The sequence below is a fragment of the Pelmatolapia mariae genome, linkage group LG6 (assembly GCF_036321145.2).
Source record: "Pelmatolapia mariae isolate MD_Pm_ZW linkage group LG6, Pm_UMD_F_2, whole genome shotgun sequence".
In the NCBI taxonomy this organism is placed as follows: Eukaryota; Metazoa; Chordata; class Actinopteri; order Cichliformes; family Cichlidae; genus Pelmatolapia; species Pelmatolapia mariae.
Genome location: NC_086232.1, coordinates 35,511,881 through 35,537,408, shown reverse-complemented (window position 1 = coordinate 35,537,408; position 25,528 = coordinate 35,511,881). Strand labels below are relative to the sequence as shown.

The following is a 25,528-nucleotide window of genomic DNA, read 5'->3' as shown; positions in this document are numbered from 1 at the left end:
CTTGGGTGGGAAAGCTCTGTGATTGTCATCTTGTTTCACTTCAGCTAATTAGAGCAATGTGTGAATAGGCGGAGGTCCAAGACAATGCTCAGATTTGCATACTGAACCTTTTTGTGTGTGGTTCATGTACTGTAGGAATGGTTTGTTCACAGAGCTGATGAACTCCGAGTGCATGACAGATCGGGACTACCAGGGCTGGGTGGATTTTGGCCGCCGGGACACAGAATGAGGCACATCACAACAGCTGGAGAGCTCGCGCACAGCTTCTTTGTTCAGATTTTATAAAAAAGTGGACGTTTACTTCCCATGCAACTTTCGAAATAAACAGTTTTGCAGATTTATTGCACTCGTTTTTATTCCATATCTTTGGTGATGAGTGGACGGAGAGTCAAAAGTGAACTTGGTGGAAATGAAAACATTTATTCACAGGTGGTACAGTTTACGCACACACTGACATGTAGAGTTACAGCAAACAACACCGCACAGATAGTGGTTTGGTTAATTTAAGTAGAAACACAAATTATCATAACCTCTGTTTATGAATTCTTCCCTTTTAAATCCACATTATCCTGTGCCTTTTTCGCCAGAGCTGATTGATCAAACAGAGTAGTGCTGTTTAAATTATGATAACTCTTGTACTTGTATTTATTAAATACTATTTATTGCGCTTAATGTCACAGATGTCACTCTGAAATGCCCAGCATGATTTCAGTTAAATTTAAATCCCAGTGGTTTAAAAATTCCCGACGACATGATTTATACAGCAGATTTATACAAACAAAACTTTGAGTCACTGTAGTCAACATGTTGCTTCACCGTCTTCCATGCAGCATGCAAATCTGATTTGGTTGTGTTGAGGTTTGACTCAGAATAAAGTCCATAAAGGCGTAACTTTAAACAGCTTAGAGGTTAAATGGAAGTGTGCATGTGAGAGCAAGTAATGGACTGCAAGGAAGACTGCTCAATATTATTAACATTACTCAGTTCAGTCACTGGATCGTCGGGCTTCTTCTCAGTGCTTCTTTCTAAGTATAGTTTGACAAACTTGTATACTATATGCTTTTGTCAACATAGCAGCGAATAAGCAGGAAGACCAGACTGTGTTTTAGTGCATTTTCAGGGACAGCACTGGTTTGTTTGTGGTTTCTAAATAATTTACAGCACATCGTCTTTTTCCATTTCCCTAAATGACAGTTATTATTTACACATAGCTCACGTTTCTCTTTGGAAACTAATAAAATGACAAGTGAAGAGGTTTTTTTAAAACCAGTGATGGGGGGTGGGGCAAATTGTAAAAGGAAAGTCAAAACACAAAAGTATAAAAGCTTTTTTCTCTTCATCATTTTCCTTTTTGCGTAAAAAGAAGCAACATGTGAGTCAAACACAGCAGTGATCAGGTGGTCTTCCTGAGATGAAAATGTCCCACATGTAAAGAACAATTTACCGTGCACAAGTTCATAGAAAAAGATTGTACTGCACACTACCAATAACTGAAAGTATGGCTCTAACACATTCTGTGGCTTTTCTTTTCAAGACACGGGTGCTGTGGTGGGCACTGAAGTGCACAGTAGGAATCGCATGGCTTTATGCAAAGTCACTATGGTGAATGAGAGAGGTGTGTGGAGGTGAATGCATCACACTTTCGGAGGAGGTCCGACTTCTTCCCTCTCTTTGCCACTGGGGCCCCTCATCCCCCAGGCTGCCACTCTGTGCAGCCCAAGACTCTGAAGCTTCTCCACCAAGTTCCAGCTAAAAATGTTCCTTCGTCCCTCTTTGTGTGAGGAAAAGTCTCCTCTTTTGTCTGATACTGTAGAAGATGAAGGTTTTCCAGTGCGGCTGTAGTGCAGGTTGTGGTGGGGATGACGGGAGGCTGAGATGCCGCGCTCTTGCAGCAGTTGCAGAAGTCCCAGTGATGAAGTGCTAAGCTCTGTGGTGGCTGTCTGGCCTCCCTGGCCAAAGTCCTGCTGCAAGGCCGGTGAAGTGCTCACGTGCTCACGGTCCCGAGATGGTGGAAGGCCGAAAGAGTGAAGGCTATTAAAAAAAAAGAAACAAACAAAATATTAAAACCAAATAACATAACATCTCCTCTACAAGCACATGCATATTCATATAAACCGACTGGAAAAAAAAGACGATGTGAGACATTTTGGTTAGTTTAGCACATCAACACTAAAAAGTGGAGAAACATGATGTTAATATCCCAGTGATGAGGAAAACAGATCTGGTGTGGAAGAAAGTGGAAGAGATGGTAAAAAAATATATAATAAAAAACTCAGTAGGGAGCAAAAACAAGTAAGAGCAGATGTTACAACGTTAGGCACAGCGTTAGTAGAAGATAACATGCATAACGGAAGTAGGACTCATGGCGTATCAAGTAACATTTACGGACCTCCCACTACATCCTACTTAGCATCTAAAAGCAGTGAACCAACTTTTTAAATTGTTTTACCATGGAAGGCAATGCAGTACATTAGATTTAGGTAGATCTATGTTTTATAAATATATTAAAATGTTTACACAGTAAACTCTTTTCTAGACTTATTGATCACTCATTTCATGCACAGAGTGAGGACTGGAAGTGCTGGAGATCATGCCTCTGTCGTTAATATTACAGACACTAATCAAGCATTCAGAGTGCATTTATAACAGCAGGCTCTTACTTTTCCCTGATGGCTCCTTCTAGAGTTGGAGAAAGAGCCTTGACAGACGTTTTCTACCATTGAGAGGTAAATAATGGAAGTTAGGAAAGACAGAGCAACTGTAATCTGTAATATCTATACCTGTTTAGAGTAGACCTATTGTGCTCATTTTCAGCTCCACAATTTTATTCTTGGAGTCTAAATTAGTAGCCTTAGAGCCTTGAGGAAGTAATTCTTTCAAGTCATCTTCTGTATAAAATAAGCCATTTTAGTGTTGGTGCCTTTAACCTCCTAAGACCCAAACTCTTCCACGGCATGCATTTTTAATTTCTCTTTGATATTTGGGCATATTGGGTGTAAAAACAAAGAATTACCAGATTTTTTTTTTTACCTTATTTTTGTTTTTAAGAAAAATAAGAGCCACATATGAGGACATTCGTTTAAAATTTTGATAGAACAGTAGCAGTATAATGTCCTCGTAAGTGGATATCAGGCCCATGTAGAGCAAAATTGAGTATTTTGGTCTAAATAACCCAAAATGTGATGTCCACATATGTGGACGCCAGGTCCTAGGAGGTTAAAGCCACCTTTCCTATAAGACAGCTTAGTTCTGATTGGCTGTCCCTTGCAAGCAGAATACTTAAAAAGCAGGTTGGGGCTAAGAGCTATGCGCCTGGGATGGCCATAGTGTTCTTCTCTGACGTCATAAAGAGCATACACAGTGACCTCATTATGTCAAACGTTGCCCATATTTAGTATTGCTGAACACAATTTCACAAAATAAAGAAAACAAACAATTTAGGCCCACTTTAATGAAACTGACACTGGAAAAAAAAAGCTGGGGTTAGTAAACTTAGTTTAAAAAGTCCATCATGTTAATACAAAATCCAACTAACACTGCCTAAGGAGTATTTACCTTGGCCAGAGCTGTGAAAAAACACAATGAGCAAAGACGAAATAACCCCAAAACAGTATGTTCTTACCTAGTGGAGAAGGAGGGGATGATTAGGGAGGGTTGGAGGACTTGGCAGGTGGTGATGGGATGTGTGGGAGGGGTCTGAGGGAGGTTGGGACCCGATGAAGAGACTGTGAGGTCATGGAGGGGAAAAAGGTAGGTTAAACTACACATGTAGGAAAGGACACGCATCTAAAGAGTCACTAAAAGACTGAATGAAGATGAACCCTTCACTAATTTTGCAAGGAATGGGAGCTATCCTCTATAATGAGGAGATATGCACTTCAGCAAAAAAGTCATCTGGAATTGAGTAGAAATGAGACAGCTAGTTGACTTGTATGTGTAGTGTGCCAATGTGTCGTACCCATGCCGTGAGCTCCAGAGAGGTGTGACAGGTCTGGCTCATCCTCCTCTAGGTCGTTCAAGCTGTAGACGTGCTGTATGTCAACTTCAAGCTCCCTGAAGTCTTTAGTTAGGACTCCCGGGCGTGGATGCAGGATACCTCCCAGGTTTGGTTTGGCCAGCTGCTGCCACTGGTGCAGAGTCACTGAGCCTGAAGAGGAGAGATTCAGAAGGTGTTGCCACTGAAGTGTGTGGTAATACAATATAGATGCATTACAAATACTGCTCTCTGAGCAGGGCAGCTTTTCATCCGTGGGATTTACTACAGAGGCTAAGGTGAAGAAGCTCATCATTTTCTGTCTTGTTTTACTTTCTTATGCTTCATCAAGACTGCACAAATGCTGAAACAGGTTTGAAGACATGATTAGAGAAACATAAAGCTAAAATTTTACCTTCCAGAGGTTTGACAATCTGCAGACGGTCAGGAAGGTAGGACCTGGATCCTCCCGAGGAGCCACAGGAGTGTCGGGAGCTACCGTTGGAGTAGTTGGTGCCTGTTGAAGCTGCTGGGCTGGAGGCCAGGCTGTAATTTGGCGTCAGGAAGCCACTAGAGCCCTCGCCTTCCTCACTGTCTGCTGCCAAGGCACGGAGTTTGCGTTCACGTTCCACATCGAAGAAAGGTCGGTCAGAAGAGTGGTTCTGCTGGCGGACTGATAGTCTGCACAAGGCAGCTTCGAGATCCTGGCCTCCTGGTGTGCCTGGTTGACCTAAACGTTTTGGCCCACTAACACTAAAAAGGAAAAATTAACAACATTATTTTAAAGTCAACATCCTGCAGCTTCAAACTGTATCCCAAAATGTAAAATCTGTGTCAAATCTTTAGGCATTACTGTGGCATCTGATGTGCAGTCTTACCTACTGTCTTCTTTCTGAGCAGGATTGGAGCTTGTCTTGTCTTCCAAGTTCAGGCTGGCATTATCAGAGCCATAGTAGCTGGTCCGAGGGGTGCTGTTAGAGCTGGAAGGTGCAGACACCGGGCTGGAGCCTGGCACACCTGGTGAGTGGCATTGAGACCGCTGCCTTACAGCCTTGTTCACCACTTTCACGGTTTCAAAAACACGCCAGGGGTGGTTCCTGCCAGAGGAAACAGCAAAAGTAATGACATGAGTGTCTCTCTTACACATTCAGAGCCCTCCAAAAAAATATTTATTCAGAATTGACACTCCTCAAAATTTTATACGAGCTACAGGAGGGAAATTGTATAATTGCCATTCATTTAGAAGCAACAAAAAAACAAAAACAAACTAAAACTTGAACTTAAAAGATGCTCCTCTGTTTAGAGACTGTTTTAACAAAAGAAACTACCAGGTAACAGTACCAGTATGGTACTGATAAGCAAAAGGGGTCAGTGTTGGGATATACCAAGGCGTCATGCTGTGTCAGTTAAAATTTAGCTGTAACAGTTTTAAGTGTAACCTACAATACTTTTAGACTAAGTCTATTAGCTTAACAGGCCTGCTGGCAAAGTGAATGCCTCGCTCTATGGATCTTAGGCTGATGCATAGAGTGAGGCAAGTCTGAGATTTTGTTTTCTTAAATAAAATGTGTTATAATATATCACACATGTATCTTTCAAATAGTGTATGACATATTATTATATGCTGCTATAAGTTGAATAAATAAATGGTCACATTTTTAATTGATTTTCACTTCAATTTGCATTTCAAATTCTGGTTCACTTTGTTTAACATTTTGGTTGATGATGTTCTTGTTGTTTGTAGTATATTGTCTCCCAAAACAAAAGAATTACCCAAACATGCGAAACACAACCATACAAGAAATTAAATTAACAAACTACAGATTGCTTCGAACGCAAAATGCCATAATTTTATTGTAAACAGGAAAAAAGATGCACAGAGCCAGAGACAGAGACAGATGAAAGGCAAGAAAGAGCAGATGTGCGTTTCATTTTTCACATTTCCTTTTTCATTTCTACGGATCATTTTTCATGGGGGCAAAGTCCATCTCTCCACTATTAATCTGTTTTAGTATTTCACAGATTAAAACATATTTGTGTTTTTCTTCTTCTTTGTTTATACAAGAGAATGCACAAAAATAAAAATTATACTAGTCTGTAATCTCTATCTTCCTGACACTATCTAACACCTTATAAGCCTTAATTATTAAATACAAAACTAAAATTAAGCCTTAATTCAGCTAAATCATGGATGGATGTCAAGTAGCTTCATTACACACAATTGACATTGATGTAGTTCTCTTAACAGAAAACATTACGTACTAACAAAACGTAAGTCAAGTAAAACTTGAAATCCAAATCATACAATTTTAATCTAAAAAATTACCACAACAACATATAAACATGTAACATACTAAATCTTACTAGTAATTATTTTCAAGCATGCATCAACTCAGTCAGTACTATTGTTGTTTTTTTCCTCTGTAAGGAATGTGTCTAATAAAAACTGAGCTGCTATAAAAGTAAAAGCCACTTGACGAAGGCGTTTAAGTTTAAGGTGTGATGGGGCAGGGAGTGGAACTACCATGGAATTTAAGCACTTAGGGTATAAAGGTAGTATCCCAGAGCTGAACTTGTTTAACCTTAGTCATCTCTGTAGTTCTAGAAAAATAATCCTTATGAAAACAGAAACATGAAACTACAACTGCTACTCAATATTCACGGTACAATCTGGTCAATTTAGACCAGACAAAGTGGATAAGGATTTTGAGATGTGCATATAAGCCAAACGGCCATAAAAGAGCAGGCCACAGACTCACTTGTACTCTGAGGGAGCTGGGGTGTCTAGGCCTTTGCGGAAAGTGCCTTCAATCTCTGCTGCCAGAGAGTCCATGGGGAGGACTGAGGCCAATGAAGTGTACCGCTGCACGGTGCTATTCGGCAGGCTCTTGTTTCGAAGATTTTTAATGTCCTCTCGGGCTTCGTGGAGCATGTCCTTACACTCTGAGTACTTGTCCTGCAAGTCCTTGAGCTAGAGACAGGGGGTGACAAATCAGTCAAACTGTAGCTCAAGGGAAAAAAAGTATCATACCACTAACAAAATACACAGGAATATACATAAATACACACTGAATATATAATGCTAAGTTAAGCTTCTACACATACACAGAAGAATTTGATAATAAACCACCAAGAGGTGCTGAAATCAGCATATTTATCTAAAGCCAAAAATGGGTTTCTGTAAACACCTCAAACTCTACATCTGTGTCTATATTATGAGAGCGTTTCAGCCACACACAAAGACAAATCAAAACTGAGCTCATGTAATCATCTTAATCCAACACCAAATACGCCGTTGAAGTCACAGAGATTACAAAGTGAGTATCTTACCTCAGATTTCAGTTTTTGCTGGCTCTCACGGGAGGCATTCAGCTGGTGGTTTAACTCCTCGTTCTCATGGGTGAGCTAGAGGGAAAGAGAACAGAATTCAGAAAGTTTTAACACAAGTATTTAATATAATCCATAACAAAAGCTGTGCACATGTGTGAGCCTCTCACCCCTTTGCAGCGTGCCTGCAGGTCAACGATCTGAGCGAGCAGCGAGCTGATTTCCTCCTGCTGCCTGAGACAATCCTCTACTTTCCGCGCTAGCTCTTCCGACAAGTCAACCACCTGCTTATTGGCAGATGCTGAAACACAGAGGTCCCATAAGTTTCCTTGTGCCTGACTTATAATTTCCATTTTCATTGACTGAAGCATGACTGTGACACTTACAGAGCTCATCCACACACACCATCATCAGCTCCTGTTCTTGCTCCTCGTAGATTGATGTCTCCGTTGAGAGCTCAGTAGCCTGCAGAAAAAATGTTGCTTATTAATAATCAATTATCATATGTGATGCTGAACTGCAGTCTTGAAAACTCTGTGTGCAATGAACAAAGACGCGCTGCATATGGTAATATTTATTTTCAAATAAATGAATAAACAAACACATAACAAACAGGAATATCTCTTTAATTTTAATGTCGGTGTATACCTCTAATCTGAGCTTGCGGTTCTCCTCCTCTAAACCTTTCAGTTTCTGCTGCAGGAAGTCATAGTGGATGAAGTTGGTGAGTGAACTTGACGATTCATTCCTTTTCATTCTAAAAAAAAGAAAGAAATGCATTTATATTCAATAAATTCCAATTTTTTTTTAAAAAAAAGTGATGAAAAAGAGTGATCAAGTGCTAAGCCCTGTATAAAAAATAGGCTATTTTTTTTATATAATTAACACTCTCAAAATAATTAACATAGATCACTGCGATGAATCTAAGTTAACAAAGACTAATAATGTATAATAGCAATGATTAACTGCTGATGGGGAGGGTTTTACTGGCTGAAGACATTGAGAGGATCAGTAGGGATCCTCTGACGTCTGTTTACTTATGTATAAGCCCAAGGTAGTAACCAACAGTGTAAACACAATCCTTCATAGCGGACATTCACCATCATAAACACTGAGGAACATTTTGGTACCACTGCAGCATGAAGTCTACTGAAACTACTTTGTGGTAACATCTTGAAGCATAGTTAGGTTTTTTTTAAGAGTATAGGATGCATTGCACCTCTGTTACAGATTTTTAGACAAATACAATTTTTAGTCAGAAAAAAGCTACATATGTTAAAGTAAGACTTATACACAATATGCAAAACACGTTGCCAGCAGCTCTTCATCATTCAGCCCTGTGTGTTACACCATATGTGCACATTTGTGTACTCACGGTGACTGCGACTGAGCGTTTTCAATCTCCTCAGTGCTCGCATAGAACTGAAGGAGGTCATCTCGCATCGAGAGCTCATGGCGCAGTTGAGCAATCTAGGAAAACAAGTCACGATCACTTAAGCACAGCAGAGTGTGGCACAACAAAGATTAAATATTTCCATCTCGCTATACAGGTGTGTATCAAAAGTCTTTCTTTTTACCTCCTCCTTTGCAATTTCAAGCTGTTCATCCAGCATTTCATTACGTGCCGTTAGTTCTTGGTTTTGCTTCAGGAGGGACTGGCCAATCCGTGCTGCCAATTCCAGATCACGCTCTTTCTGCAAAGTCATAATCAAACATATAAATGAATAAATACATTGAGATATGTTTAAGGTTTTAATTGATTTGATTACACTGTACTAATTTAAACTGTAATTATGTAAGACCAAAATGTTAGTAGAGAGCACTGAGAGGGGTGACAAAAATATACAGAAAACTGTGACAAACAGTGATGATCTGTGAGGTAGATAAGTCTAATCCTCTTAAATTCCATTCATCTGCTGTGTGTCTCTGTCTTACCTCCTCCAGCAGGTGGGTGACTGCCTTGATATCATGATATGTCTTGGTGACCTGGCCAACTCTGTCTGAGGACAGCACTGAGGGAGGAGTGAGAGATGGATTTAATAAATGAAGGAAAAGACATAACTGTAGATGGTAATGGAAGAGAACTGCAAGAAGTCAGTCGTGCTAACAGTAGGATGGTGTAAGGCTAACTAGACAACTAGATTGCTTTTATCACTTTGATCTCTTCCCGTTTCTACTTTACAAATACCTTTAATAGGTTACATGATATTACGGTGTAAATACTTTCCTGATATTTCTTGTCCATTACTGTAACATCTCTTTCTCTTTTTTCTATTTAAAGCTGCTGTGCTTGGTTGCATTTGTCGATGCACTGGTGAACCTGAATTATCAAAAAGATAAAAACAAGATGTCCACTTGAGTGAAGAAAGACCCGCCTACCTGATAAAGTTACATTATTGCTATTTATCATTAACCAGATCTAGAGACACAACATCTCCACATGGCCAGCCACAAACTGATCCTCTTAGCTTGATCCTTTTTAGCCCAGATAAGACACCACTAAAGACCTCGTTCTCCTGGATGCTAATATAGGTCTATGTACAGGGACTAAACTGACTAGGTATTCACATCAGGAAAGGCTATTGACCTGTAACTTTGTTTACATCCTGTACAGTGAAGTAGACATAAACAAGCCAGTTAAAGCTGAAGTGGCGAACAGGATTAATCAGTCATTCGTTTAGGACAGATAAGACAGATTTTAAATTAATAGCATTCATGTAATCATCATTTCTAAATTTCAATAGGTTAAATTATTTTTCAGACATTTACTAATAGGTATGATATCGTGGTTTCACTTTGTTTCTGTCTTTGCAATAATGCCTTTAATTATAGGTACTGTTTAGTGGCATGCCTCATTTGTGTAAAATGCATATATACAGTCTTTTAGAATCTGCTTAAAGATATGCAGACATTGGCTGGATTAGCCTACGATTCTGCATACAACATCTCTAAAGTTGCATAATCTTACTTCAGATGAAAGCTTAGCTAAAGAGATGGGAAACTGCCTGGCACACAATTAGACCGAGTCCTGAATTTGGCCTAGAAACACAGTGATTGGATAGAGGGTCAGTATCTAATCAGCCTAATGGAAGGAACCCAACCTTAAGCTGGACTGTACCGCATTGTTCTGTGTAAGCACACTTTATATTGGCCATAACTTATAGCATGAACTACATCTACAGGATTTAATTTTGCTAAGATCAAAGAAAAATTATGTGAGATCGGGGACTTTATTTTGTTGAACACTTCTCAGGAGCAGTAGTGGGGATCATGTTTTAATGCCATAAAGTTGATTCTAGGACACACACAGAGATGACAAATGATGCTTGCCACACTTCGGATTTAATTTTAATGCTCACTGTTGGCTGTGTAACAGGTCAGCTGGCAGGATAATATGTTTCTCTCAAGGACACTGCAGCAAGGCAAAAGCACTCGAATACCCGGCCTCCACTGAATGATAACACTATAACACACTCTGTTGAGCAGGCCTGCATCATAAAAGTCAGGACAGAGATACTGTCTTATGTCTCGTATTAAAATCCAATCTCTTTAAAATGTGAGCAAAATCAAACAAATGCAAGTGTTAAAAAAATCCTGAAATTTAATCTGCTAATGAAAAATGTCACATGTTCAGCAACACTTCAACAATAGAGATGAGACTTCAAGGTCAATAATAATCCAAACTGGAAACAAAACAGCAAATCGTCACAGTGATGCACATCTACTTGTGCACTAATGTAATGACCACAATAGACTCTTTAAATTAACAAAGGTTAATCAGATAATAGGTTAACTGCATTAAATCCTATTGTCCTGAAAGTGCAGTGCTAAAAGGAAAGTCTGCAGCAGGACTACTGGTAGGAACACATTTTCATTTTCACATATCCAAAACAATGACATGTTAAACCAAGAAGAAACACTCTAGTTTTTTACATTTTACTGCCTAATCTCAGTGGTTACAAGAACATTAAACTGAAGTTAGAGTATTGTGTATTATTTACACCCTCTATCCCACTGGCCAAAATACCTAATCTATTTCCTCTTAACCCAGCTGTCATAGCACAGAGCAGATCCAGGTAGAAGTTTTGGGGTCTAGGCTGAGCTAAATCTAGTCAAGTTCAATGGACTGCAAGTCTAATACTGTTCCTTAATGACTTAGGTGCGCTTATGACGTCTGTTAGGTTGAGGGATCAGACGGACATAGATGAGCTCCAGGAATAACATTAACAGTGATCATTGATCTGTATTGTTCTGAAGGTGACCATTTGATAAGATTGGCAGGATAAAATATTTGTCTCACAAGACTTCCTAGTGCAAATCTGTCTGTACATTTTTAGTGCAGTTTAAGCAAGTCAATAACAGTATTAAGGGACAGATCTAAGTTAAAATACATGTCACTAAAAAGAAATATGGGACTTATATTTCGGAATAACATTTGGATTGCACCATCATGCACACCCACTCAACATGCAGCACAGAGGGGAAAAAACACAGCTATAAATGCACACATTAAATAAAAGGCCTGGAACATGTCACACAGTCATTCAGATAAAAATAAGCCCACATAGGCATACATTTATTTATAAAGTACTAGAGCAGTACCAGATTTTTTTTGGTATACAAACTGATCTGGAGAAAAAGCAAAAAAACTTATGTTATGTAAAATGTCTCAATTTGGCAAATGTCAGTTTAAATTGGTGCATTTTAATGCACCAGTCACATTTAGGAAAAAGCTCCTGAAATTATAGGATTGGAACTAGAGCAGCAGCACAGTAATGCACCTGCAGTTTTTGTGCCTCAAAAGCACATCTATTAAACATTAGTCATTCTTAGAAAGAGAAATATGTCTAAATTCTCTAAGTTGTCCTGCAAAAACTAAAGCTAATTTTGCTTTTGCTTTTTTTTTTTTTTCCTTTGTTTGTTGCAGGAGGAAGGAAAAAACATATATAGTGTAATGCTGGATCCATACAGTAAAAAGAGAAAACACAAACTGGAATGACTGAGAATTATAATTTGATCGCTTGTATACACAGCTTGGTTGTGCTGCTGCAGTGTGCATGGGCATACACACTCACAGGTACTCTGACCTTCACAACACTAAAAGGAAAAATTGAAACTGAATACACTTACAAAACTTTACACCTCTTGATGCTCTAATTTTGAACTAAAGCTTCAAACAGGGTCTGCAAGGACTCGCTTTTTGTTAAAGGTTAATCTTCATTTGCACAGTGTATCTTCAGTGACACAACTGCAACCTGCAGTATACGCAGCTCACCATTAAGTATTAAAGTGCTTAGATAACACGGACCATGACAACGCAATGTACCACAGAGTACACCAGACAGGAATATCTGAGTTGCACTTGAACTTGACCTTTAATACTTTACTTCTACATTTTCTTATTTCTGTTTTCCAAGTATGGGCTCTGCAGAACAGGATCAGGACATCTCACCTTGTGTCACCTCCCTGCAAAGGTTGTCATTGTTGTTGTTGTTATTGTTATTGCTGTTGTGGCATTTGTTCTCCTCTGCTATTTCATCTAAAAGACTGGAATGGCTCCTCTCCTCTTCGTCTCCCTCAGATGCTGAGGAGCTCCACACCTCCATGGTGATGGATGAAAAACTGCTCTCTGTATCTCCGTCCATGGGTTAAATCCCTCGTTCTTCTACTTCTGCTGTCTGTCAGCTGTGCTGTGACAAACCATTTGTGTCTCTGGCATGAATCTGCTGGCGTGTGTGTAGGGTAAAGCAATATCAACTAGACTGTGTGAGTGAGTGAGTGTATACGCCTCTATTTGCGTGTGCATGAGAATCTGAGCTGCTTGTTGTTAATATATAATCCGTCAGACTGTAAGGGCCATCTGTCGTCATGCCTGCCTCCCTTCACCTGGCCACGTTGGACTACCGGGTAAGAAAAGAGGGGGGGAAAGGAGGAGGGGTAAAGGAGGCATCAAAGTCTAAATGGCAAACCATAAAATCTGATATTTATTAATTATTGTTAGCAATAATTAAAAGATATGAGTGACACAAGACTACAAATGACAATAATTCTGGTTAGGGCATTTGGTGCAGTTTAAAAGGATGCTGCACAAAGCCCACCCACCCCTGTAAACCGAGCGAGATAGTAGCTTCCATCCATGCCAGTGGCTGGTCTAATTCTCCTCACATACGCAGTACCAGATAGAGGAGGGGGCTCTGCGTAATAGTGGTGCAGGCAGAGTCACACCCACCCCCACAGGGGACTGATGGAGGCAAAAGCCCCTGTTCTTAATTACTGAGTAAGTTTTCACAGATAATAATAAAATGAAGAAGTATTTTTTTTCTCTGTAAAAATATTACAGACACTAAAATAATATAGAAGTCACAAATATTCTACATCTTCATCATATATGTCCAGTCTGTGCATCTTGTGACTTCAGTTGTTGCCCAAGCCAAAGCAGTTTCTTACAATCAATATTTACCTTCTAATTAATTTTTCACCCACAAACTGACTGTGTGCCTGTCAAATTCTGCAAAATACAGAAGAGATAACTTTTGCCATCTGAGCTATCACGTTGCACATTCATTCGTTTGTTATTCCCTGAAGAATGCACGTGAATTACGTGCACGTCCACGGAAGGAATGGTTCAACCATGAGACAAGAGACAACACAACTAAAAGAAAAGCAGATGGTTATAAGGAAGTAATGATGTGTGGACTTAGCCCTTAGTAATAAAAAAAAGTGACAAAAGCTTCACTTTCAAGTCACCAGCCAGAAACAAAAGAAAACCTGTAGTCTAGCACGTTCATTAAAAAAAAAGAAAATCCTGCACATATATTTGTTAAGATCAACTTATAAACTTTGAGTAAGAGCTCAATAACATGAAATAGGACCCTTGTGTAACTCATTGTGTGGTTCTTTGTTTACTAAGAGCCAAATGTTGCTGATAAAAGTCTGCAAAGTGAGAGCTGATATCATTGATATGAGCTGATATGAGATCATATTCATGCAGGGGAACACCTTGGAAGGTCACTTGCTACTTTGTTTTGCTTCAGGGCATCTACAGAAAAAACGTTGTGCACAGTCATCACGTAGTGCTCGTATCTCTGGTTGTGATAACTTTATGATCATTTATGGAAAGGCCAAACATGAATCAATATCCAAACATGCTGGAGAACAAAGTTTCTAATTGAACCAAAGAATCTCCTTTTACTGCATGCCTGAGCTGCTTCATGGTTACTTCCCATGCACTCCTTGTTAGGGATCACTGGTTTTGTGAATCATTACTGTTATTTCTAATAGTGCTAAAAAAATTGTCTTAATACTTCCTTGACAAACTGGCTATACTACTCATTGTTTGTTCAGTTCATATACGTTTTCACATTAGGTTAAACAATTTCCAATGCTGAACAATTATATTTATTTTCTGACCAGTTACTTACAAGAAAGTCTCATTTTTAGCTCCTATATGTTACACAATGTTACAAGTTGCTACATTGGTTCTTTAGATGAAAAACTTAGCTGTATGCTCAAAGAATGCAGAAAGAGCAAACTACAACAGTAAAGCTACAGGCTAAAAAAACAAAATAATGAACTGAGTGGGGTCAACATCAATGATTATATATGGATTTACCTTTGAACACCTTGAGATAACACCTTTATACATTGTGTATGTGGTTTGATCTACTATCGTTATATAAATATTATTAAACAAATTCAACATTCGGTGACACGCCAGATGCTAAAATATGCACCAATTTCAACATTAACTGTGATCAATATTTAGAAAGAGATTTAATCTCAATCCTAGAAGTGATTGAAAAATGTTTTTCATTAACTAGCATTATATCAAATGAGTGCAAGACTGCAAACAAAACACAAAGAAAGAGCACAGAGGAGCAGGGTGTGAGCTTAAGTAAAGAACTCAAACAACACCATATGCCACATGCCAAAAAGAGCCACTGCAGCATGGCACAGTCTGCATGGGTCAGGTTAGTCTGTCCTGTTCCGTATAGCAATACGTGGGTTGGCAACACGTAGGTAGAGCCTATTTAGCATTATGAGGACACAAACATGCAATCCTATTACTATAAATCAGGGTTATAGGGACGAGAAACCACTCTTTAACTCCTTTTTTTATTTTTAAAATATAGAAACAAGAAAAACACAATATAAGGTAATGGGGTAGTTATTTACATATTTAGCTTCATATATAAAATTATTCCTTATGAAAAGAGATCCAACTATAATTACAGATAGTATAATAGTGTATAAATATATTAACAAAACTATGAATTCAATATTTAATACCTCAAAGAACTACAGAATCAAATTCTAGGATTCTCTCATCAACTCTATTTTATAATTTGAGACCAAGTCAACGTCTTTCAGGACAATAACAATAGATGCATTGAGTCATGCAGCTACCCTACAGTAGTTCATGATGACTTTATTTAAAACAGACGATGTATTAACATCAGTGTTGCAAGTGACTGCCAACATTGTCTTTGTAGTGATGTCAGAGTCGCCATTAGGATATGCTGTTTGCGGAGCTGCAGCATAAACTGCTTAGAAGTCATGACTGCTTAATCGGATTAGTGACATTTGACATCTGCGACTCACCTAAATGTGGTGCGTGTGTGCGCGTGGAGGAGGTTAGGTGCACAGTACGACCAGAGAGATGGAAGGTCCTTTTGATTTCCTACCAGCAAGTTTAAACATTATGAAAAGGAGCTTCCTGAAATATTTATTCTCCATTTAAAATAATAAAATAAAACATTTGTGGCTGTAGCTCAGTTGGCAGAGCAGGTCAGCCACTGATCAGAAGGTCGGTGGTTCGATCCCAGGCTGACTCCTGGCTTCATGCCAAATATCCTTGGGCAAGATACTAACCCCATGTTTGCCTACTGGTGGTGGTCAGAGGGCCCGGTGGCGCCAGTGTCCGGCAGCCTCACCTCTGTCAGTGCACCCCAGGGCAGCTGTGGCTACAATGTAGCTTGCCATTGCCTGAATGGGTGAATGACTGAATGTAGTGTAAAGCGCTTTGGGGTCCTTAGGGACTGAGTAAAGCGCTATACAAATGCAGGCCATTTACCATTTAGCATAAATGGAAATGAAAGATTTAATATTCCAAGTTTAATACTCGAAAACTGTAGGTTTGTATGACTAGTTAGTTTATCCAGTCTTTGATCAGAATAAAAACTAAACGCACTATAGCAATGGCACATTCACCAAACTTTATAGGTCATAAACACAATAATGCAGCTTACTATTAAAGTTTTCATATTCACTCTTGTGAGTACCGTTCCCTTTATATCTTTATGAAGCAAACCGAAACGTGCTTTGTGTGCTGCACAACAGCTAACTAGTCTGTTTTTGATTACTATGTTGACAGGCGTGCCTTCACATTTATTGTCTTATCCAGTACAAAGCGGCCGTGAGGACATTCTTGGCCAACCATCAAAAGTAACATATTAATGTTCAACGAACCAAACCTAAACTTTACTCGGGCAAAGACTGAGCTCTAAAACAAAAGGCTAAAAATTAACACATTGATTGTTTGATTTTTCTCTTGGGATAATCTCTACATTTTAATTCTTACTTCCCTGTGAAAATACGCGTGTTATTATTCTTGTGATGTTTTAAAGGTAAAAACAACTATGAGGAGCTGAAGTCAGTACATGTTTACTAAATTAAACATTTTTTTCCCCTTTGGCAACAATGAAACATTTTGGGAGATTGAGCCCACTAAAAAGGCAGCAATTCAGGAAGGTGAAAGACTAAACTTTAACACAACTTAAAATATTTTATCATCATGTTTGTCTATCATCTGTAAACACAAGTAGAACTTAATTTTGCATGAATCCATAGATACTACAGTTTCTGTTACAATGGCAAAACCAATTCTGCATAAATATAATTTGATTGACTGCAAACATGCACATTGAATAAAGACTCAGAGCTGGAAAACTGAAAAATGATTGCAACTTCTACAAAAGGTACTTTGAGTCAGGGGGTCATTTTCCATACTTGGATTAACGTTTCAGCTGGATTACAGCTTTGTTCATGATCTGATGTCATCCTGGAATTACCTCTTCTCTGAAACTGTTTGGTTGGATGTCAAAGTGACATGTCGGTAAGGTCAAACCTACTCGGAAACAAGTTCATTTAACATAAACAAGATTAGATGGCGGCCTTAAACAGATCTCTGTCAAAATATCTGCCCGACCATGGATCAAGCATTCTTGCAGAAGGAATACACTGATAGAAGGAAAAACATTTGAAATTGTAATTATACTGTACAACTTTAAATATACTTGTCTTTTTTAAGTGAGAGAGTCACGCTATTTCAACTAGAAGAGACAAACTAGCATAGGGTAACTATTAGCACATCACAAAAGGAGCTTAGCTTGATGACGTTTCCTGCTACTGCCCCCAAACATTTACGTATTAAATGAACGAATTACACAACAGGGACTGTGATAATCATGGACTGTATATAAAACACAGACTTTAGCATCTGAAGAGAGACATCAGTGCACATATATTTAAAGTTGCATTTTTTTTTCTAACGTCCTGCAGGGGGAGACTGTGGTAGCAAAAAGAGATCTGATTGGACAGAAGTACAAGATAACAACTTGACTGCAGAATTCCTCTATCAATTCACAGCATATATATACAGGGGAAAAAAGAAAGTAGTAAAGAAAAATAAGGACATTTGTGTTTGGTTAATTATTTCTTTGTTGCAAAAATGCTTCTTGGCAATAAATATATATAATAAAGCTTCCAAACTACTGTTGGAAAGTCTGTTTATTCCCCCTTAAATGTGCCACATCTGTAAGGAAAATGCATTTGTGGGTTGAGCAGCAGAGATGAGAATGTGGGCTCTGCCCATGGAAATCTTGGCAAATCTTCTCTACCCCAGATATTCTCTAACCAGACAGACCACACACAGCCAGTCTCTAATGTCCGCTCCAGAGAGGCCTCCAGAGATCCCAGGAGGCCTGCCATGACTACCCTTCATCATCAGGCCCATTTGCATGGGTGTCAGCAGCATGTGCGCTAGAACCTGAAAATGTGAAGGAAAGTTATGTTCAGCAATGACTCCAGATTCTACCAGTGGCAGTTGGATCCTAGGGTCAAAGAGATGCTATGCTGATTACGGCACCAACAGGATATCTGCTTTTGTTGGAGGCGGCGTGATGGCGTGGGGCAAAATCTCCCTCACTAGAAAAACAAGGCTTGTTTTGGAGTTATCTCAATGCAGAGAGATATCAAGATGAGATTCTGCAACCAGTGGCAATCCCATATCTCCACAGTCTGGAACAGAACTCTGTGCCCCAAGATGACAATACTCGCCCCCATAGAGCGGGGTTTATTAGAGACTACCTCCAAAATCTGGGAGTGGAGAGGATGGAATGGCCTGCCTGCAGTCAGGATCTCAACCCTACTGAACACCTGTGGAATCAGCTTGAGCTTGCAAAGACAGCAGACAGCATTTGTTCCAGAATGAATAACACAATCAAACTGGCTGACTTTCAACAAATGCTGGTTGAAGACTGTGACGCTGTCCCACAGCTGTGTGTGACCAGCATGAGGAGGAGGTGTCAAGCTTTTGTGCCTGTGTATGGTTCCTCCACCGTTTGTTAAATGAATAAATTGTCACAATGTCTTGTTTCTTCCTACTTCAATCTTCAAATCCAACAAACAACACCAAACAAAAGCTGTTTGGCATCAGCAGAGAAGATTTGACAAGTTTTTCTCTGCTGCCCAACCCAAAAATGAATTTCCCTTACAAATGTCTTACCATTTAAGGAGAAAATCAACAGGCTTTCTAATAGTATAGGATTGTTTGTAGCAAAGAAGCATTGTTAAAAACTAAGAAAAAAATCACCCAAACACAAATTTCCTTACTTTTAGTATGGTATTATTTTGAAAATCCTACATCTTCAATTATCTCATTCACAAGATTTTCAGAAAATCTGACCCCTGCCCTTGACCTTAGAGGGATTCTAAGATTTTTAGTACATGCACCTACGATATCAATCGCAAAATCCTGAGTTTCCTCATTCTTGAGTTATCGCATTTACAAAACTTTGGCGTCCACGCTACGCACCACCCAGGGGAGTGGCGACAATACCCATTCAGCCTCTAACGGCAAAGAGGTAAAAACCCACAGCAAACAAATAATCAATCTTATAAGGAATGAAAAAGAAGATAATGTATGTTTTGGAATGACTTAAAGCAGTGGTGTCGAACTCCAGGCCTCGAGGGCCGGTGTCCTGCAGGTTTTAGATATCACCCTGTTTCAACACACTGAATCAAATGATTACTTCATTAACAGGCTTCTGGAGAACTTTAAGACATGTTGAGGAGGTAATTTAGCCATTTAAATCAGCTGCACTGGATCAAGGACACATCTAAAACCTGCAGGACATCGGCCCTCGAGGCCTGGAGTTTGATACCTGTGACTTAAAGTAATAACTTTAATACAGAAGCTGATGGTTTAACCTGAAGAGAGTTGTCAAACAAAGACATTCCAGAGTATTAATAAACTGAAACAGTTTTGATGTTTAATGTTTTAAAATTCCTTCACTGTGCATGTTTCACAAACAGCTACAGTACAACAAGTTTGTTGCTGCTTTAACAAGAGTTAAAGAAGTCAATATTCCATTTTTATAGCCTTTCTAACAACAACTTTACAGTTCAGTCAGAGCTGAAATGAAACAGTACTCACAGAAGTATTTGAGTGTTTCCTCAATCTGGTCATGTGTGAGTCCCAGTACGACCTCTGGTGGCACCAGAGGGGTGTGCAGCCAGTCGTCGTTGTCATATCCAAACACACTGTCTGCTCGAAGAGTGTAGTTGGGTTGACCCTCTGATAGGAGGCTCACTATCTCAAGCTCTGGCAGATCTGAACAAAGGTCTGAGTGTGGGGATTGTTTGTGTGCACATGTATGTTTTTAATGAAGATTGATGAGTATATAGATTAATATGAGAGAAAGGAAAAACAAAGAAAGAAAGTGGACATTAAGACCCAAAACAAAGCCAATGTCACCTGCAAGTGTACACTGCCCTCTACTGACAGATGAATGAATCTGCAATGCAATGCGATCCCTTAATAGATGCACACTGAGTCAGAATTAACTGAAGGAATATGCAGATCAGATTAGTTCACTTGTATATTTAGGTGGGGCACTGACTTTCAAACCACCATTAAAAAAAAAAAAAAAAAAAAAAAAAAAAAAAAAGACCTACCAGTTAGAGTAGACACATCATGGCGGGCTCGTTGTCCCAGCTCACTTAAGTACCCCTGTGAAGCAATGTGAAGAGGCTGAGGGTCCACGTCCAGGGACCCCTGCGCCTCCCCCTGCCCCTCATTGAGGGAGAAGGCTGACTGGGTGTCCAGATGGGCCTGTGGGGGCCAGAAGGGAGGAGAAAGAGAAGAACGAGGAGAAGAAGTGAGGGGGGTTGAGACAGGGTGGGACAGCTTGGCTGGGGCTGGGGGGTTCAGGGTGAAGGTCAACTCAGAGCCAGGTGTGCCACTTGGAGACTGAGGCCGCCCGGTTGCTCAGGGAGAAAACACAGGCATCCAGGGCATTGGGCTCTGACTGAGACTGAAGGTAATGACTAGAGAGAGGACAATGCAAAGAGGAAGAGAGGGGAGGAAACAAAAGAGAATAGAAACATTAGAAGGTTTCAGAAACCATCTGCAGTTATCTCCATGACAAAAAAAAAAAAAAAAAAAAAAACAGTTGCAGCTAATGTTGTATACATTAGAACATGCATATATGTATGTACAACAGTGTTAATTTCGGTGACTGCTAATTTCGTCAACAACCTTTTCTTTATGATAAAAATGAGACAATACCTAAAGGTGGGATGAGTTTGGAAGTGATCCAATCAGGAGTAATATCCTTGTGCAGTAAGATTATATGTGTGGAAAAACTCCCTGTTTTTCCTGAAGAGCAGTTATATGGATACAAATCACATTTGATCTCAAGGAAACTACAACACAACAAATTTTTACAGTTTGTATTTTAGTCACTGGAACAACTTTAGATTTAGTCAACAAATCTTGAGATATTTAGTTAACTGAAACTAGACTAAAACTAAAGGAATTTAGATACCTAAATTATGACTAAGACTAAATCAACATTTCCTCCATATGCATATATACATATGTATGCACATACATTCTGTCTGTAAACATCACAGTTTACAGACAGTTGAAAATTTTTTAATTAAATCTGATAAAACATCCTAGGGATGTAGAGTGGTGTCATGTTAACAATTTATTTGGCTCACGTCCACCAAGATCTTCCAGGTCAACTCAGTTATTTGTTAGGTGGAAATTGACAAAAAGCCTTATAAGTTATAACTATTATTTTTTTAAGTGTGGTGTGTATTGTCAGCATATAGAAGGTGCTGTATAAAGATTTAAAACATCACGACACATTTGACTTCCGACCTCTCCTTCAATCAATAAAGTAATTTGAAGGTCAAAGTGGTAATAATGTTATATAGAGCCATTTAAAATGACAATAGCTTTTCACACTGACATGTTGGCACTGGATACTTTGAGTATAGTTTATGCCCTAATTTTATTATAACCTTGTTAGAACTGATTAAATATGTATCAAGTATTTTTGAGACAAAACAAAATAAACTTATGATCAAAAACTTAAAATTCAACAAAAATCCACATCAATACAAAAAATAATTAGAATTATGTCAAGTATGTTAAAATGAGTTTTAACCGGGCACATATTTTCTCTACACTTGTTTTTACTGCAGTCCAAACTTCTTAAAGTATATTTTTTAAAAAGAAGAAAACACATTAAACATATACAAAATACAATATGATTACCTTAAAAGTAAATATACCCCAGAGAGTGAGCTGCCATGGTGGAGGTTTGTGCTCTCGGAGTGCTTCTTGCTTTTTTAAGTAATGCAAAACAGCAAGAACTTGTCACAAAACAAAGTATATAATTTCGCTAACAAAAAAGTACTGTTTTTTGGGACATGAGACAGTTCGTATTTTTAATATTTGTAAATGCCCTCTATAACATATTGTTTCCATGAGAAAGAAATGTATAATAAAGCCTTCAAGAGTATTAGAAGAAGCTGCAAACTCCAGCAAATGATTGGACTGCACAGGGCACGCGGTGTAGGGTTGCAAAATTCCCGGAATTTTCAAAGATGGCAACTTTCCATGGGAATAAACGGGAATTAACGGGAATTTATGGGAATAAACTGGGAATTTTCAAAATTGAAGGCTGGCTCTTCTTAGGGAACTTAAATATAGTTGAGCAAAGTATATTTTAGCATAATATTGACAAAAACAAACAAATGCAATTCAAATACACTTGAATATCCATGCCATTCCTTAATCACAAAGCACATGCTTGCTGCATGGCTATTGAGACCACCTACTGGCACTGTGCATGCCTCCATCACATGTACACATGGACCACACTTTTGAGCCTGAAGGACAAAGAGTATTGAAGGCACACATTTGAGCCTGTGGACTTAACAAGTGAGGTAAGTTTTGATGATATTATGGGAAAATATATTCATTAAATGTTTAAATTGTGAATATCACATAAAATGTATTAATCTGGTAGATAGCACTCTGATAAGATGCTAAATAAAATGCTAGCATCTGTTAGATGCTAAATAAGCCATAGCTAGTATAACATAAAGAAGATGCTAGCTTCCTCATTTGGCTGTTTTGTTTTGAAGATCATTCCAGTTGTTTAGCTAGCCTTACTATTTATATCTGTTTATTATCATATTGCAATTGTATTATTACGATCTCTTGCATTGCATTAGCATTTTTACAAGCTCTTGTTTTATTTTACAGAAAAATGCCACGTGCGCTATCTGATGTGTGGAGACATTTTACACCAGCTAATGTACAAGGGAAATCTGTATATATGTGTAAGTATTGTGATAAGTAGGGATGGGTACCGGTGTCCGGTGCCATGATGGCACCGGTTCTGACATAAACGGTAGTAACCAGACCGAAAAGCAGCGCACATTTCGGTGCTTTATTTCGGTGCTTTTTTTTCCTGAGCTGTGATGACTTTAGATTTTAGCCAATCATTTTACATTTCCGAGGATAGTAGGCGGGGCCAGGCACGTACGTTCTTTTAGAGCAGAGCTACAGATCAAAAATATCCAAGGCAAAGCGGCCAAAAGTCTGGCTGTACTTCACAGCAAAATATGCAAACTCAGCAGCCTGCAACAAGTGCTTTAAGCTGATACTGTGCTACTGTCAAAGGAGGTAACATCTCGAATCCGATGAAACACCTGGCGACGCATAGCGTTTTTTTAAAAGCCGAGAAATGCACCGTATTTGATAGCTTGCTGCGAGACCTCACACCGAGCACATCTACTGCGGGTGTGGTGCCTGTTATCGGACCCGGAGTTAGCAACATCCCCCAAGAACCCGAAGAGTAGAGTCCTGGCCCCTAGCCCTGTCAGTGTAGCAGAAATGATGACGGATGATGATGGCAGCAGCAGCCGTTCTTCTCTGCGTGAGTAGCTTAATGTTGTTCGTGTGTAATTCACGTTGAGTAGGCTAACCACGTTATTAAATTAATGCATGTAAGGTGAACTAGCAAACACCGTCATAGTTACATGCGGCTGTCTTCTTGTTTGACGGCAGATACTCCCTTCACCCTGGCCAAAAAGGCTAAAATGACCAAAGAAAAAGTGGAAAACAGTTAAACATGAGAGGTTTTTGGACAAAGTTTGTGTTTTTTCTATTAATTAAGCACTGCTTCCAGCCAAGAGTGATACCATATATGCCCCATAGCTGCAGAAAAGGCTAACATTGTTATATTTTTACAAAAAACAGCTGAACATGAGAGGTTTTTGGACCAATTTTGTGTTCTCCATTCTTTAAGCACCGGTTTGAGCACCGTTTAAGCACCGGCACCGTTTCAAAAGTACCGGTTTGGCACCGGTATCGGATAAAACCTAAACGATACCCATCCCTAGTGATAAGACGTACGTGAAGAATGCCACAAAAATGCAGCAGCACATTGCAAAGTGCAAAAAAATTCCTCAAGGCCCAACACATGCAGCAGCCAGGAGTTCCACTCAAGGGGAAAATGAATCTGTTTCAGCTGTATCAGAGTCAGATACCCACTCATCAGCTCCTGGTCCCTCTGGCATCAGAGGATTCTTTGATTTTATGGATGACACTAGCCAGAAAAACGCAGATGAGTGTTTCGCTCATGCAATCTATGCAACTGGCTCACCCCTGATGCTGACATCCAATGTGTACTGGAAGAGATTTTTGAATGTTCTCCGACCAGCATACATTCCCCCAACCAGACATGCATTGTCTACTCATCTACTGGATGAAGAGTTCAGTTGAGTTCAAGCAAAGGTGAAACAGACCATTGACCAAGCTGACTGTATTTCAGTCATCTCTGATGGATGGTCCAATATCAGGGGACAAGGAATTATTAACTACATAATCACCACTCCTCAGCCTGTGTTCTACAAGAGTGTAGACACAAAGGAAAACAGACACACAGGCCAATACATTGCAGATGAGCTAAAAGTGATCATCAATGACCTTGGACCAGATAAGGTTTTTGCACTGGTCACTGACAACGCAGCCAACATGAAGGTTGCCTGGGCACATGTGGAGGAGACCTACCCTCATATAACTACTATTGGCTGTGCTGCCCATACACTAAATCTTCTCCTAAAAGACATAATGGCACTAAAAACAATGGACACTCTGAATAAGAGAGCGAAGCAAGTTCTGAAATATGTTAAAGGCAAACAAGTAACTTCCGCTACATTTCTGTCAAAGCAAAAGGAAAAGAACAAGAGTACTACACTGAAGCTTCCCAGCATAACGCGATGGGGTGGTGTTGTTATCATGTTTGACAGCCTTCTGGAGGGAAAGGAGTCTCTGCAAGAGATGGCCATATCCCAGTCTGTAGGCATCGACAGTGACATCAAAAGGGTCATCTTGGATTATGTGTTCTGGGAAAGAGTATCTAGCAGTCAGAAAATCCTCAAACCTATTGCAGCAGCAATAGCGAAGATAGAGGGGGATGGTGCCATCTTGTCAGATGTCCAGTGCCTTTTTGCAGAACTCAAAGAAGAAATCCAGACAATTCTGCCCACTTCCCTACTACTGAAAGCAGAGGAAACGGCTGTGGTCAAGTCATTGGAACAGCGGAGGGAGTTCTGCATGAAGCCAGTGCATGCAGCAGCATA

At 39.4% G+C, this 25,528-nt stretch overlaps 1 protein-coding gene across 1 annotated transcript; it reads right to left on the bottom strand.

Moving 5' to 3' along the window:
* Window positions 1-400: 400 nt before the first annotated feature.
* hap1 (huntingtin associated protein 1) lies at window positions 401-24,613 on the bottom strand. The gene is made up of 16 exons (XM_063477312.1): window positions 24,550-24,613; window positions 20,537-20,848; window positions 20,016-20,204; window positions 9,236-9,312; window positions 8,878-8,994; window positions 8,676-8,770; window positions 7,949-8,057; window positions 7,687-7,765; window positions 7,471-7,601; window positions 7,304-7,378; window positions 6,733-6,944; window positions 4,852-5,070; window positions 4,389-4,726; window positions 3,959-4,147; window positions 3,623-3,725; window positions 401-2,031 (listed from the first exon to the last, which is right to left on the bottom strand). Exons 1-16 carry the CDS (start codon window positions 24,611-24,613, stop codon window positions 1,635-1,637), a joined length of 2,706 nt encoding a protein of 901 aa, XP_063333382.1. The 3' UTR covers window positions 401-1,634.
* Window positions 24,614-25,528: the final 915 nt, after the last annotated feature.